We start from the raw sequence: 16201 nt of genomic DNA, 5'->3' as shown, positions 1-16201 counted from the left end.
TTTCTTTGTTTTGTGTACCCAGCCTGTCCCTGTCTGTTCTTGTTGTGTGAAGTCCTTATATGTGATTGCTTTCCCTGCCTGTTTGTCATTTTGCCTCTGACGAAGATTCTGCTAGGATCGAAAGCTCAGGCCCCTTTTGACTCCATTTTACTTCATTGGCTCGCCTTCATTGGATAAGCAGTTTTCAGCAGCTTTTTTTGCTATATTTAAAAACACCATAGCTGCCAGAATTTGACGAATCAGAGCTGATGTTAGAAATCGCTGTCGTACTAGGGAGCCAATCATATCACTTCACAGTTAGTCAGTGCGTACCTTTTCACGGTCTTTCTGTGTGAGGAAATATCTCAACATGGTAATGCCTACGATGATGCGAACTAATCTATCAAAATCTCAGCTTAATGTTTCTCATCCTTTTTTAGATGAACTACTGTCCTGAAGTAATAGCCATATTAACGTATTTTCTCTTGACTTTTAAACATAATGTGAAGTTATTATGTAAAATTATTGTATTTTACGTGACGGTCTATCCTATGTCCGTTCGTATTTGAGACTGGTGCGTGTAAACCACTGGAAAGTAGGCCTATGTTTAGTTACAGGGTGTAAACTAAGCGACAGAGAATACAGTTTCATTGGTTTAAAAGCGATAAGAATGAATCGAAAAAAGTAGTATCCCCTTCTGTAGATTTACTTAATTTGCCTCATCTACAACTTAAACAGTGACCTGCATAATTTTTCGTAGTCTCGACTGACGAGCAAAAACAACGTCGCCCTCGTCTTGCTCGTTAAGCCTCGAGAGTCGCTCATAAATTATACAGCCATGCACTGCACCACTGTGGCATACACAACACACTTGCACTTCCAATCTAAGTATCGAACACGAACCGCAGTGTAAAGTAACGATACAAAATAAAGAGTTTCTAAGTCTAACTTGTTAGGACATAGGATAGTCTGCTCGTGATATTGACCGAAAGATCGGTCTGTATCTGTCCGTCGGGGAATGTTCCGCGGAGACTGCGTCTGGCTTCACGGATCCCCTCCGTAGACAGACCGAAGTCAATGATCCCGGCTCCTGTGTGGAGCATCGCGCACAGATCAAACGTTACGATAAACCAAATTTCAGACAGCTTTTTTACATTCAAACAAGTTTGACATGACATGACACATTTAGATATGCAGCAATATTTGGGGTTAATTTCTCACATTGTGCAATCGAAATACTTACAGTAACCATGGTAACTTGGTTATAATGCAGAAATTTTATCCATATCGCAACATCGCCGTTCGCTAGCCGTAAGTCGCCATTTTGAATCTGTAAACCAATCACATGCGAGGTACGTCACGACGTGTTTTAGTAAAAAAACACGTAGAAACTACCGCACATGTGATTGGCTAATAGATTCATACTGTATGTTTCTGCAGTTTGAACGTGACGACGCGACGGGCTGGTTGATGTGTGTTTTACGTTGAAAATTCTACCGAAATGTTGGATTATTCATTAATCTGGTGAGTGTAATGTATTCTTGAATAGTTGATTTCACTATACAAGCTTAAATTTGCCGACCTAGGGCCGTGAATTAGACGCAATCGAGAAGGGTGAGGTACCTCACCCAATTTTCCATAGAGACAGTGGTTAAGAATATCCACACAGCAATGGGTATGGTAGGTGTCCAACCTACCGACCGGGTCCATAACGACCGGCCGCGCATTATAATGGCATTGCGCGTACAGAAAGAAAATGTACGCATGGGACTACGCGCAACGGTGTTCGATTCTTCACTGGGCTACGCTACCGAGTAAAATGTGGCGAAAACAACTAGAGTAAAATATCCCGTTTGCGGCAGTTTAAGCATTGTTAAGAGTTTTTCCAACTTGTAAACAAATCAGGCAAATTATTTTCAACCATTTCATATATCATAGACAAGATTATTCATTAACGCAATTGTTTTTATGAAAGAAATTTACCATTGACCAACGCAGTTTTCATGATTTACCAGGGCAAAACCCGGCACAATTTTCGCCGATAAAGGCGATATGCGACGTAGTATTTCTGCTTGCGGCACGATGTACAATCCCTATGCAATACGCGCGTGCCCCGCGATCTTTGGCTGAACGCCTTCACATGTCTCGCGAACATTGCGTAAGCGCCAATTCCCATTGCGAAAGCACGTGAAAATAGCGTGCGCTAATGCATTGGCCGCAAACAAGATCGCAATTCTGGCGGTGTTGTTGATGTCTTTCTCGTGTTTTTCTCATTTTTTTTCGATGGTAACATCCACTTTCCGAAAAAAATGGCGGCCCACATCGGCTCGCGAAAATTCTATTTTACGTGAGGATATGTTTTCAAAATCCAGGAACATCGAGAAAACGACAAAAAATCCAGTTTCTTGGACCATTGTTTCTTAACTGTTATGTTAAGAAGTACCGAAAATTTCATTTTGGATGCGATATGTTGTCATTTAGGTGAGAAAATTTCACTTTCGTCAGAGATCGTGCCCATTTTATCGGTTGGTTTTTGTTGATTGCTAGTGTGTTAGTATATGTGTAGTGTGTATGTAACAGTGCAATGCTGTGTTTAGCTGTATATTACCGTGTATGTTGTACCTGCCGCGAACGGCTGCACGGCCGCTTACTGACGCAGTTACTCTAAGTATTCCCTCTAAATTACCGAAATTTAGCAAAATCGAGTAAGGTTTATCGTGTAACTACATATAACTAGGCCTACCTTTGCTGACTCGTTGTTAGATGTAGAGTATCCTTCCGTAATAAATTTGACGATTTTGACCGCAAAATTGTCACCGCCGCTTGTACGATCGTGCACACACGTTACACATATACATGACATAAACATTTTGTCGCCCGCTACGACCGTACGAGTTGATGCAGAAACGAGAAATGAATGTGAAACAACAAACCGACTCATCTAATTTATTTCAATTACGATGAAAAGTTTCCTAATGAAAATCAAGTCAAATTCATCCAACAGTTCCTCAAAAGTAATATCGAAGGATTCAAAATATATTCAAATATTATTGGGGAAAAAATGACGGCTAGAAAAAAACAGCGGCCTGTCGAAAAAACGCATTTAAGTGCCCTTTATACGTATTGTCAGGGTGGTCGGTTGAAATGAGCAGGGCAACCGAGTGCGGAAAAAATGACACCCCACGCTTTCGAAGCTGCCATCTAAGAGCGCGTACCTCAGATCGCATTATCAGTGCGCGCTTGTGAATCCGGAGTATTTTCTCCACACGTGAGTAAAATTTCAGGCAAATTGTGAGATTTTTCACGTTTCTATTGATAGAAAAACTTTAGGTGTCCGGTATTATGAACACCCAACCATACTGGTAACAGGTACCTTCCGTCTGTCTACGGAGGACAGCGTTAATGGCAAAATATAAAAGAGTCCTCCGGACAGACGGATCTTTCTGTCGACTGGTGATATAGACCTATAGGCCCGAATTCACGAAGGTGGTACAAATGAAACCATGGTTTAACTTTAAACCATGGACAAAAACCATGGAGCGCCAAGTGTCACATGGAATATTTCGTTACGAAATGAGTCATTTCGTCGATGAAATGATTATTTTGTAACGAAATGACAATATTTAGTACATAAATGAACATTTCGTCCACAAAATGATAATTTCGTTAACGAAACGGTCATTTTGTCAACGAAATGACCAATTTCGTAACGAAATATTCCGTGCGACACTTGGCGCTCCCTGGTTTTTGTCCATGGTTTAAACCATTGTTTCATTTGTACCACCTTCATGAATTCGGGCCATAGAGTCTAGGCTCCATCATACCACTGCCTGTCCCTACCTGTAGGGTTGGACCTACTACTCATCGACTGCCTAATGTTTATTTGCTTGATAAGAATATTTAACACTGAAATTCACGTAAAAAACTTGACCTACGTGATTGAGAAAATCCAGCTCTATCAAATGCCGTTGTTCCCTTTTCGATTCGAAGTTTCAGTGCAAAAATATCGCCGACGAACTTGCGTGGCCTCGTTTCAGCTCCCCGCGGTAAATCGCGTTATTAGGATCGACCGCTGTTTTTGCATTGACAATGCACGCAAACCGAGTTGTATTGAACACCGTGTTGTACGAAGCTTTTTAGAAGCCTTTTAGAAACTTCCATAGACATTACATTGTGATGTCCTTACGATTCGGTGAAAATATTCATTCAAAATTTGGTCCTTGATTAAAACCATTAATGAACAGTGAATTATCGCGTTTTCCCACACCATCCTCATCTACCATTCAAAGCCAATCCATTTTTATGTGCTTTGCGCGCAGAAAAGTGCTTACTAAGTGTTCAGTGCGCGAATTATGCGCGGTCAGTTTAAAAGACGGTGGTCGATATGTAGTAGGGCTACCATACTAAATAGTATTACTACCTAGCTAGACATCTACTGTAGCCGTAGCGTAGGCCTAGAAACGTTAGATCTACAGCGGCTATCCAGTGCAGTCCGAGAAACCCGCTCATGAGGAGGGCCGGGCCTCAGCCTCGGCAGCTTCGGCTCATGAGGCCCTCACCAGGGTGAGATGCCCATCCATCTCTGATCTCACATCTGACATATAAATTGTTGCAAGTTTGCCCTGGGCTGGCTGTGATTTTTTAACTTGTTACTTAGTGTTATGCATACCGTAGTTATGGGTAAACTCGGCCTAGTGGGTAAAGTCGGCCCCCAGCGCGCGCAGTACAAGTAGTTGTATAGTGAGGTGCCCGTACCTCGTCAGGGGCCCAAATACCGTCACCCCGCTTAAAATTGTTTTAAGCGCACTAAACAAAATGTTTATGCCCGGGACTGTGTTCAGTACGCTTGAAAATTGGCAGGGCTACCACAACTAAGCAAATTTTGGTGAAAACCGAACAGTTTTTAGCAAACATCTGAAATTTTAATCGGAATAGGACCCTACGTGTGATACAAGTATCACCACTGTCCCCGCACGCATCTTTTACGTGCTTTGTCTACGGGAGCGCGGGGGACGAGTTGCGGGCCCCTTCCTAAGTGCGCAACTTTTTCGCATCGTTCGCGTTTGACGACGATAGCTGCAAATTTTCGATATCGATCAGTGAGCTTGTGATTCCATTGGAATTTTCAGCATTTTTCCTGTATATGTGAGTTGAATTTCAAAGAATTTCAGTGGCGAAATGTGATTCAAATATGCGCAAACATTAACTATGACGAGGTGCGGGTCACCCAAGTATACTGCGCGCGCTGGGGGCCGACTTTACCTGCTAGGCCGACTTTACCCATAACTACGGTGTCTACATCACATGTTCACTTCGAGCGCCCCACAATGAAAAGATGAAAAAAATTCTCTGTTTTTGTTTTTGTTGTTTTTGGTTTTTTTACACAAATCAGTTTCAATCAACTGATGTGCAGCGACCCACTGAAACATGGGTGCCAGTGGGTTTGCTCAGCCTCAGTGCAGGGCTGCCAAACCTATTTTATTGGCCTGATCCTACTTGAATTTTTTGGTGCTTATTTCTGCGGTTCTCCCCTCTCCATGCACGAATCAGTCCCCCATGAAAGTGAAGTCCAACATCATTTTGCAAATTTTCACAAATATTGGTACTGTAAAACGAGGAATTTTCGCGTGCATTTTAATTTCGCGAATTTCGCGAGCGCCAAAATTCACGAAATTAGAATGCACGCGAAAGTTTTTGTCTACACTATATGCATTGAACACCAGTGGCAATTCGCGAAAATTTCATGCCACGAAAAGGGCTGTCGGCTCCAATTCGCGAAAATTTCATGCCGCGAATATATCATGTTTTACAGTATACGAAAAATGAAATCAGAACTTACCTGGGCTCCGTTTCATAAAAAGTTGATATGATAGCAACTCCTGCTGGAATGGCAATTGTCAAGGTATTTAATAAGGTGCATGGTCCCAGTGTTTTAGTCAAATGCGTACATGGGCGCACGGCGCTAGTTTCCTATAGAGTCGGGGCACCAGTTTGGTGCAGGGGTCCAGTTTGCGGCACCCCTAGGAATATCTAACCATATCTTCAAAAGTAGAAGGGTATTTTTATGCCTCCGCCACGAAGTGGTGCCGGAGGCATTATGTTTTCGGGTTGTCCGTCCGTCCGTCCGTACGTCCGTACGTACGTACGTCTGCTTTCGTTTACGCGATAACTTGAGTAATATTTACTGGAATTTTACCAAACTTGGTCCAAGTATGAAGTATGATGGGGCAATGATTTGATTAGATTTTGGGTGAAATCGGCTAAAGGTCAATGGTCAAAGGTCAAGGTCAAATCATGAAATTTATCCGTTTACGCGATAACTCAAGACTGTATAGAGCAAATTTCACCAAACTTTGTTGGAGGATGAAGTATGATAGGACAATTACTTGATTAGTTTTTCAGTGAAATCGGACAGAGGTCAAAGGTCAAAGATCAGGGTCAAATCTTAAAATTTATCTGTTTATGTGATAACTCAAAACTGGATGAAGCAGCTTTCACCAAACTTGGTCCAAGGATGATGTATGATGGGACAATTAGTTGAGTAGATTTTAGTGACATTAACAAGAGGTCAAAGGTCAAAAGGTCAAGGTCAAATGCTAAAAATGTTGCTATTTCCCCCATATCTATGCAATGCCTGCAGTTATTTTTCTTGAAACTTAGTGTAGACATGTACTACTGCATAAAGATTCTCCAGAGAGAGTTTCATGTCATAAGGTCAAAGGTAAAAAGGTCAAAGATTAGGTGAAAATGTTGCAATATCACTTTTCTCGCAAATGGTTCAATGTATCTTCATGGAACTTGGTACATATGCATGTACTGACTGGCAGGGATTATCTAGGGAATTTAGGGGTCATGGGCCAACAGTCAGGGGGTCAAAGGTCAAGGTCACCTCCTCAAAATGTTACTATTTCCCTCATATACTAGTATATGCAATGATTGCATTATTAGTTTTAAAATTTGATATATGTACATGTCTTACTTAATGAAGATTCTCTTGGAAATTTCCAGCCAGAAGGTCAAAGGTCAAAGGTTAAGGGTCAAAGGTTAGGTTTAAATAAAAAAAAAGATATATTTTGTACTGTAATTACACTCTTTCTTCATACCTTGAAAATTATACTCAATGCATAAACTTATAATAAGGTCGGTCAGAAGTCAAGTAAAAATTTTCAATTCCCCAAATATGCGTGTACCTGCACTCTTTAATAGACATTTATAGCAAACCCAGTTTGTGGAAAGTGAACATTCAAGATATTTCTGACAAACCTGTTATTTCGCTATTTTGCCAGTTATGTGAAACTGTCATCACACATTGTGAAGACATTGTACTAGACACCTATTGGGAGAATCATGCATTATGGCGGAGGCATCAGTCGCTGTAGCGACATTTCTAGTTTTTTCTAAATTGTTTTATTTGAAGAGCAACTGAAGAGCTTTCTTTTGATACCAGAATCATGAAATAACTCGGATGATGGCCTTCATAATTTTGATTTAAACTGTCTGTGTCATGCTGTTTTTAAAAAAGTATGACTTTGTTAACGAAACATTGAGATTTTGTTCTGTTGCTAGGCAACCACCATCATCCCTTGTTTGTATCTTTATACAAAATCTTATGAAAAGAGGCCTGGCATGGTAAGGATTCCTTGTGTAACTGTGTTAAATATTCAAAAATTCATTTCCTTTGTCAGTTTTGAGGATTGCAACAGTGACCAAAATGTCGGGGATGGGTCCAGTTTGCGGCACCCCTATGGGTGGAAATTGATGAAATAATGCGATCTTGAAAAAACTATGAAATCATGAAGGATCGAGATAATGAACCCAAATAAAGTGTTCTAACAAGCTGAAAACTAGTTGGACCATCAAAAAATATTTGGTTTTTGCAAAAATTGTTATGTTTGAAGAAATCGGGGGACATTTTTGTGTGGGGTGCCGCAAACTGGACCCCCCTGTCGCAAATCGGGTCCTCTTGGTGGTTGCAAATTTTCTGCATAAAATTGATTATTATACCCCCGCCAAACGAAGTTTGAAGGGGGTATTATAGGAATCAGCGGACGGTCGGGCGCGGTCGGTCCGTTGCAAATCTTGCGTCGCGAACTACTTCCTCAGTTTTCAACCGATTCCCATAAAACTTGGCACAGATGTGTGCCTTGGTTGTAGATGTGCAAGACGTATTTTTTGACAGTACCCAAAAGTACGTTGCCATGGTAACGGCATATTATGGGCAAAAATGGGTACAAATCTTGCGTTGCGAACTCCTCCCACAGTTTTTGATCAATTTTTATGTAATTAGGTACAGATGTTCATCTGAATATGTTAATGTGCAAGACACACATTTCCGCAGTGGCAAAAAGTGCGTTGCCATGGTAACTGCATGTTATTGGTAAAATATAGGGCAAAATGCTTCATGGCAAAACTGCTTCATCAGTGTTCTTCCAATTCTCATGGAATTCATATTGAATGTTTGTCTTAGGATATAGGTCAGCATGACACATTTCTTGACAGTGACAAAAAGTATGTTGCCATGGTAACAGCTCACATATTATGAGCCAAAATGATGGAAAATTTTGTGTTGCAAACTACTTCCTCAGTTTTTGCCCAATTTCCATGAAACTTAGTACAGATGTGTGCCTTTGGTTGTAGATGTGCAAGACGCATTTTTCGACAGTACCCGAAAGTACGTTGCCATGGTAACGGCATATTAATGGCAGAAGATCAAGGAAAGATCTTGCGGATTTAACTACTTCCTCATTTTTTTGACCAAAGCTTATGAAATGTTGTTTTGACCAAAGCTTATGAAATGTTGTTTGGCGGGGGTATAACCAGTCGCTGTAGCGACATTTCTAGTTATGACTAGGGTAATTGTCCACCATACAAAATTGTGATGCAGTGTCAAGAGGCTTTTGGTACCTCTTTCAATAAAAAAAATATATTTAATTTCTGTTGCCCGTTTTATCAGAATACTACTAAATACCCTGGAAAAGGCCTTAACCTGCCGCAGACTGGATGATTTCAAGTTCGGTGCTAGTGCTAGTGCTAGTGCTAGCTCCCAAATAACAGCATTAAATCGAGCTCCAACACCGACGGTCAGATTAACCCGTTGAGGGCGGTTTGATTTTGCTACAACACGCATTTCCCATAGACACTTGCCCGAGTATACTCGGGACTCGTCCTCAACGGGTTAACGAGGCGATACCAATCAAATTTATCGATCACCAGCACTAGGTGTTGGAATCACAGCACCGCGGGAATTGCGCGACGAAAAAGGTAATGGCGTGTGATTACAGTCAAATACATGTGTTAAAAGGTGTAGCCAAAACTGCTAAGTTTAAGACAAATAGTGAAGAAGACGGATTAAAATGTCACAAATTTCATCCATTCCCAAAGTTCAACTTTCTTGATTTTGCTCCCAGGCTCAGATTTATATAGCCATGTCTGGAGTGTTCGTGTTCTTTACGTGGGTGACCACTGCATTAGCATAGACTTTGCACGTAAAACGTGCATCTATTATGGAAATGAATACGGATCTCGCACGGCAATGCTAACACCAGCACCGAACTTGAAATGAAGAAAATGCTAATCCCTAGGGGCTAGTGTTAGTCAATGGGGAAAAAGCGCGTAAATCACTAACACAGACGGCGGAGCTTGGTTCAACAGACGACATTCAACACCGAGCCCAGCGTCAGCAACCGGAAATGTGTCATAATTTTGAGGTCAACTCCCAACACCGACGTGATTTCAAGTTTGGTTTTATCGCCGGTGCTAGCGCTGAGATAGCACTAGCACTAGCACTAGCACCGAACTTGGCAAACTTCTTTTGTGATGTCATAATACAGGGCACCACACTAACTTTTATTTTTGGTGGCCCAAAGGCAAACATCCGACCTTTTTTGGTGGCCCGATCAGGCCACCAAATGTTTCATTTCTGAAATTTTGGTGGCCCGACATGCGTTTTTGGTGGCCCCGGGCCACCGGGCCACCGTTAGTGTCGAGCCCTGCACAATAACAAGCACATAATTATGCACGCACCCTGGCATTACTACAGACTGCGCGATGTGCAGAGAAGACAACGAAGGCAACGTTACTTAGCGACACCTATGCACTTTACTCTTGATTACAGCTCAACTTCGGTAATCTTCGTATCACTGTTAACGGTGATCGGCAATATCATCAACATCGCCCTCTACACTTCCGGGACTATGCACCTTTAAACAACAAGAATCCAGCCTGCTGATTGGCTGTTGCTATTGGAAGTTGCCATTCTAGCAAGAGTTGTTATCCTACCATCTTTTATGAGTGGGGCCCTGATCTTGTGCATACACAGTCAACCTTGCCTATAAAGTCCAATCTATTTGGACTGAAGAAATAGCTTAGAGTAAGAGAAAATTTGACTTGAGAGGGATTAAAATCGTTAGAATATAAAGAGAAGAGCACTTAAAGAGACCTTCGCCTTATGCCATTATTCGACTTATGTGTGGTCGACTGAAGCAAGGTTGACTGTATTCCAAATTACTGTTCCGCGCTGATAAGAGTAGGTGGGTACTCGAATTCGTCAGCAAACTAATCACTTTGTAGGTATTATGGGGTCACTTTCTTTGTGAATTCCGCCGTCCATCAGCCTTTTTTGGGCGGTCTTCATGCAAGTGTCCTGCTGCATCCAGTGCACACAGCGTGCAAGTCATGCAAGCTGTGGGATTTTCAGAGCAAGCTTGTGCACGCATGGGGGATTTCTGTACATAACATGGCTCTTTTTGAACAGCTAAGTTCCAGTCTGTCTATCAAAATCTGAGTGTAGGGTCCTAAACTGTTGAGCAGTAGTCGAGTAACAGACTTACAAGCATCTTGTAGATCATGTCCTTAGTTTTTTGGCCAAGTACCATTATGAATATATAATATGCTAACCATTTGTCAGCACTTGCATAATTCTTCCCTTTAGGATGCACATATTCAAGTTACCGGTACATCTGCAATAGTCTTCAAGATTGAATGAGACAAATTATCTTTTTAGAGAAGAAGAAGAAGACCTGACGTATTCTAGAAAGCTCTATACACTGTACTAAGATAACTCTCATTTTATTCCATTTCAGGTGAACGTTCCCAAGAACCGCCGCACTTACTGCAAAAAGTGCAAGTCGCACAAGAATCACAAAGTGACCCAGTACAAAGCTGGAAAGGCCTCACTCTACACGCAGGGTAAGTGTAAAGGACCTTCATTTATCCATTGAACTACACGTACATGTGTACATGTTTCCATCAAGGAGAAATGTCTAATACACATGTAACCTATCAACAACAAAATCACATACTCCTGAAGAATATCTTACATTTACTGCTTCAAATGGTAGGAATGAGCTATAACGTGATACACATTACGTCCAGTGAAACTTGGAATTGTTGTTATCAAGCCTTAGATTTTCTGAATGTTTCAATCAAAGGGTTACCTATTTTCTTTGTCATCTAGATCATACTGAGTTAAATTAGTGGAGATAGATCATTATTCCTAAGCAAGAATATGTACTGGTACACACTGACTGGTTCAAATTGGTATGTGATGATATACTGTACACAGCAAATATTTTGCAAGGCGTTTCTTTTGTGAATGTTGCGAATTGGGTGCTATTCATGAATTTAAAAACAAAAGACAATATTAACTTTGATCCTGGTATGAGTGTGACAATCATTTCTCCGTTCAGTACTGTACTCCACAGTCGCGAAATTAACCACTCACAAAATTGTTGGGAAGACGCGCTAAAATATATGGCGTATACAATACCAGAAATCCTGTTTTGTCAGAATCTTTGCCAAGTGTTGAAACATCTTTTGATTTTGTATAAATAGGAAAGAGGCGATATGACAGGAAACAGCGTGGATATGGAGGACAGACCAAGCCTATCTTCCACAAGAAAGTGAGTACAATGGTCTAATGGATACATTAAAGGGAAGCAGTCCTGAGATTTTCACTGTACTGATAATTAACCCTATCTGTGTCACGGGCCGATTAAATTGCCCAAAACCTGCCATGTAAATGCTTCGGTCCGATTTCACCGGCCCTATTTTGATTGACAGATTACTTCAAAGGCTATGACACTACCACTCTATAAACTCACATGGCTGACAGTGTAAGGAAACGATATCCAGTGTGAAAAAAAGCTGCTCCACCTTCAACCAATCAGGAAAGCCTTCTCAAAGTCCAAGAAATTGTTGTGGCCCCGCCCATGTTTATTTGCATTCAGACTGCAATGTATTGTGTACAGTTTGCTATAGGTTTCTTGTGTGGAGAACTTACACGATCTGTATATGTGGGACTGTGATAGGATCGCCGTGTGCGATAAAAAGATCGTACACATGGGTCAATTTTCATCCATTTTATCTAAGTCAATATAGTAAAATATGAAGTGAAAACATTCAGGATAGGGATTTCAACATCTTTGAATCTGTGAAGGGGTATAGTTCCAGTGATATCAGCCTCATAAATGAACTGTAGAATAAATGAACACTGCACATTCCGTGCAGCAGTTGTAGCTGTTTACTCAGCACTGACAGCGGTGCAATGGGTCTCTAGTTAGCCGGGGCTAGCGGGGCAGGGTGCTAGGAGCAATAAGGGTACAGTAGCCTCCTACCTGAAGCTGCACAGTCTCGGTCTTGAAGCTGAGGTATGTTTGACTGTCGATCATTATTATCTAATAAACCGTCACTTTATGAAACTTTCATTTCAATGAAGGTTTATCATAAGCAAATGACTACAGTGATAGTTCAATTCTGTTTCAATGAGGAGAGTGCAAATAGAAGTCTAGCATACTCGACAGAAATGGACATTCTGAAGACTGAATATTTTCAGTGACAATTTTAACCTTAGATTATCTTATCATTAATGGCAATATCATAGGACAAGAATAATCTAAACTACAAGTAAAAGCCGTATAATCAATTAATATTTTCATCCTGACTAGATGTACAATGTAAGCACGCTTTATCTACTTTCATGCCAACATTTCATTCATAAAATCAGAAATTGTGCGAAGTGTGTAAAATGTAGGTTGTACTTGCCACACACTTTTGTTCATAAAATGAAAAGTACTTATGCTACTGATGAAAGAATCACATCATCTGAAAGCTGAATAAATTCTCTACAACATTTGTGTAGACCTTTTTGGGATATAAGAGCATGTTGTGTGAGAAAATGAGGTGGTAACATGCAGAAGTAAGTCTGCAAAGATAATTATATGACATAAGAGGGCGTCCTACTTAAAATTTGAGGGCGCCCTCACTCAGATTATTATGTAATATGAAAGTATAGACCATAAGCTTTCAAATGATGTATAACATGATACATTTACGTCAATAATAACAATAAGAACTGGCCAACAACAATCCCATGTCTGCGCACTGCAAAATGTCTGAGCATTCTGGCTTCGTCTATGTGACAGAGATAGGGTTAAGAAGAGTAAAAAATATAACCTTTCACCAATTTATACGCGTGGACATCAAAAATTGTCTCCGTACGCGATTTTTAAAAAATAATTCCTGCAAGCGATCGTGTAAGAGCCTGCCAAAAGGTGCAACGTCATTGATGCCCTACTCTCAAGTTGACAGCCGTGCCTCAGAAAACCAATTCAAGTGTTCAAAATGATCATATCTGATTTTTTCATAAAATGTGACAATATGTGGTTTTATTATTTCAAACAAAATATTTCAAGCTTATTTATATATATAATTAATATAAAAATAAATAGTAAACATGTATTCATAAATAACTAGGGATGACGAGCAGAACACCGCTGGAAAGAGTTCTGCATCGATGACGTATGACTCTCCGCCAAGACTTGCTCATTTGCAGAGTCACAATTTTTTAACCGAAATGTACGAGCTTATTAGGTGATTTGAAAGTTTGTTTTTGATGAAAGTAGTTCATTGGAGGTACCAACAACAACATATTTTTTTAAATTTCGTGAGGACTGCGTCCCTTTAAATGAATTTTTATGCACTTGTCCCAACATTATAGCTAATGACAGAAGGGAACTCGGTATACAAAAGAGCTTATGACTGAGAAGTTCTTTGCTCTCTACTTCGTACAGGCTGTGCTTCCTTTTCAGTAGTGCACATGATTAACATACAATTTTTCATATGTTATTTATGGACTATATGTGTTACTAGTGCTGCAGAGATAACTTATGTCAAGTGGAATGTCACAAGAGCAAAGATGTAGCCATCTCACAACTCAAAGTGGTGAAACCTTTCCCACTTTATCAATGCCCATAGTATGACATATATGATTTATGTGGTAGTAAGTGAAGGAGCAAGTTAACAAATACCATCACTCTCTTGCGAGTGCTGCATACATGTAGATGGCAGGGCAGGTGTGCCATTATATTACTACCAATAACAGTATGTATTTACACACAAGCAATCAAATAATGAGATTGTTATTCAGATTTTCATATATTGTGTTTGCCAGATGTGACATTGTTACCTATACATGTACGTCAGAATTCCTGTCAAGTTCAATATGCTGAACAAGTCACTTCCTTTCTGCCCCAGGCCAAGACAACCAAGAAGATCGTTCTACGTATGGAATGTACTGAGTGCAAGTTCAGGAAACAGCTTCCCATCAAGAGGTGCAAGCACTTCGAGCTGGGAGGAGACAAGAAGAGGAAGGTAAGTGTAAAGCATGATAGAGAACATCCTCATTTACTTCTTAGTTGCTATCTCCAAAGCTATGCCTCAAAGCTGGTTTCAGATGCAAATTCTACTACACTGTGCAGTTGTATGGGTTCATCACAGAAAGAAAAAAAAAAAATGAAGGAAGGTGCTATTAGTATTGACGACATGCGATTCATCAAAAGCAACACTCAATGTTTCTACAGCTCGTGATGAAGTTATGTTGATGGCAAAAAACAAAAGAAAAATGTAGAGGAAATATTGCACAGCTACTATGATAATATACTCTACTGCACATTACAAAATAATAGTCATAACATGCATAATTTAAATCTAAGTAACATTATTCAAAAGATGAGTTGTGAACCTGGTCTTAAATTCATTGTAGCTGCTTGCCTTACAAACAGAGAGAGACAGTTGATTTGTCAAGAAAAAACAAAGGTAATCAGCTTGCAGTGACTGATGAATGTTATTTTATTTTATTTTAATTTAATTAATTTTTATTTTTTTTTTTGGGGGGGATATCCTTGTTTGTACTTGGTTTCATACAGATAAATATGTATGCTTTTTTTCAATCAGCTTATATAGTTTATTTTCAGCTACTGACATTCATATCCTTTCTTACATTCTCAGGGACAAATGATCCAGTTCTAGACACCTCGGACTTGTGTCAACACACCACCATGCTCCTCACATCTTCATACTCTGGTATCGGTCAGTCATCACCTTCTTACACTGTCCAGCAGCTTCAGTGGAACATGTTTTCCTGCTCTCTATGGTCTCTGCCATCATGCCAACTATATGAACTCTTGGTAGAACTGCAATTCGCCATGTCGATTGAACGTTTTCTCACAAGTTGTACATCACACTACAATAAATTCAGATATTGAACCCAAAGAACAGTTGTGTGGTCTTTCATTTTGAAATTGCTATGATGCTTACCTCTACTTCTGTGGACTTGCATTATAAGCAAACCTCTCCACAGCAGTGTAGTGCAGGCGACTCCCCTTATAATGAAGTCCTCAGGACCTCAGTTTTCTTTTGATGCATGTACATGTGTATATCCAAATCATTGTATAAAGATATGTATAGACAAAATTTTGGAACTTGAATTTTTACTGAGGTGTAACAAGAATTTCGTTTTAACTGAGTTCGTTATAAGAGGAGTGCACTGTAATATGTTTTTATTTGTTGTATTAATTTTTAAAAAGAGTATTCGTTAAACGATCTCCATACGTGTAGTTTATGATCAGCATAGTGTGAGTCTACTCACTTGATTGTATGCCCCTCAATGATTGTTTGCTGTATCACTGGAAGGTTTGTTGACACTGTGTGCTGATGTGATGTGCTGAGTTCCTGCAGTCATGGAAAACATACAAAAGTCATGGAAAGCGAAAAATGATGTTCCAGGCTTAGAAAAATTATAGGGTACACAATGTGTATAATTCCAGAGGCCTTGGAAAATTCATGATAAAAGATTTTACTTAAATATTGCCCATTTGCCATATTACATTTGTAGTCATTGTTTGATTTTCTGCTATCTTATTGAACAAGTTTGTATTTATGATAA

General features: G+C 40.0%; 1 protein-coding gene across 1 annotated transcript; it reads left to right on the top strand.

Moving 5' to 3' along the window:
• Positions 1–326: 326 nt before the first annotated feature.
• On the top strand, positions 327–15545 carry LOC139735342 (large ribosomal subunit protein eL42-like). The gene is made up of 5 exons (XM_071646089.1): positions 327–352; positions 11061–11166; positions 11812–11879; positions 14512–14628; positions 15265–15545. Exons 1-5 carry the CDS (start codon positions 350–352, stop codon positions 15283–15285), a joined length of 315 nt encoding a protein of 104 aa, XP_071502190.1. The 5' UTR covers positions 327–349; the 3' UTR covers positions 15286–15545.
• Positions 15546–16201: the final 656 nt, after the last annotated feature.

The sequence above is a fragment of the Diadema antillarum genome, unplaced genomic scaffold (assembly GCF_040938485.1).
Source record: "Diadema antillarum isolate AM-2024a unplaced genomic scaffold, OU_Dant_1.0 seq00000570_RagTag, whole genome shotgun sequence".
Classification (NCBI taxonomy): Eukaryota; Metazoa; Echinodermata; class Echinoidea; order Diadematoida; family Diadematidae; genus Diadema; species Diadema antillarum.
The sequence above is the reverse complement of the archived record's forward strand: the minus strand, read 5'-3'. Positions and strand labels throughout refer to the sequence as shown.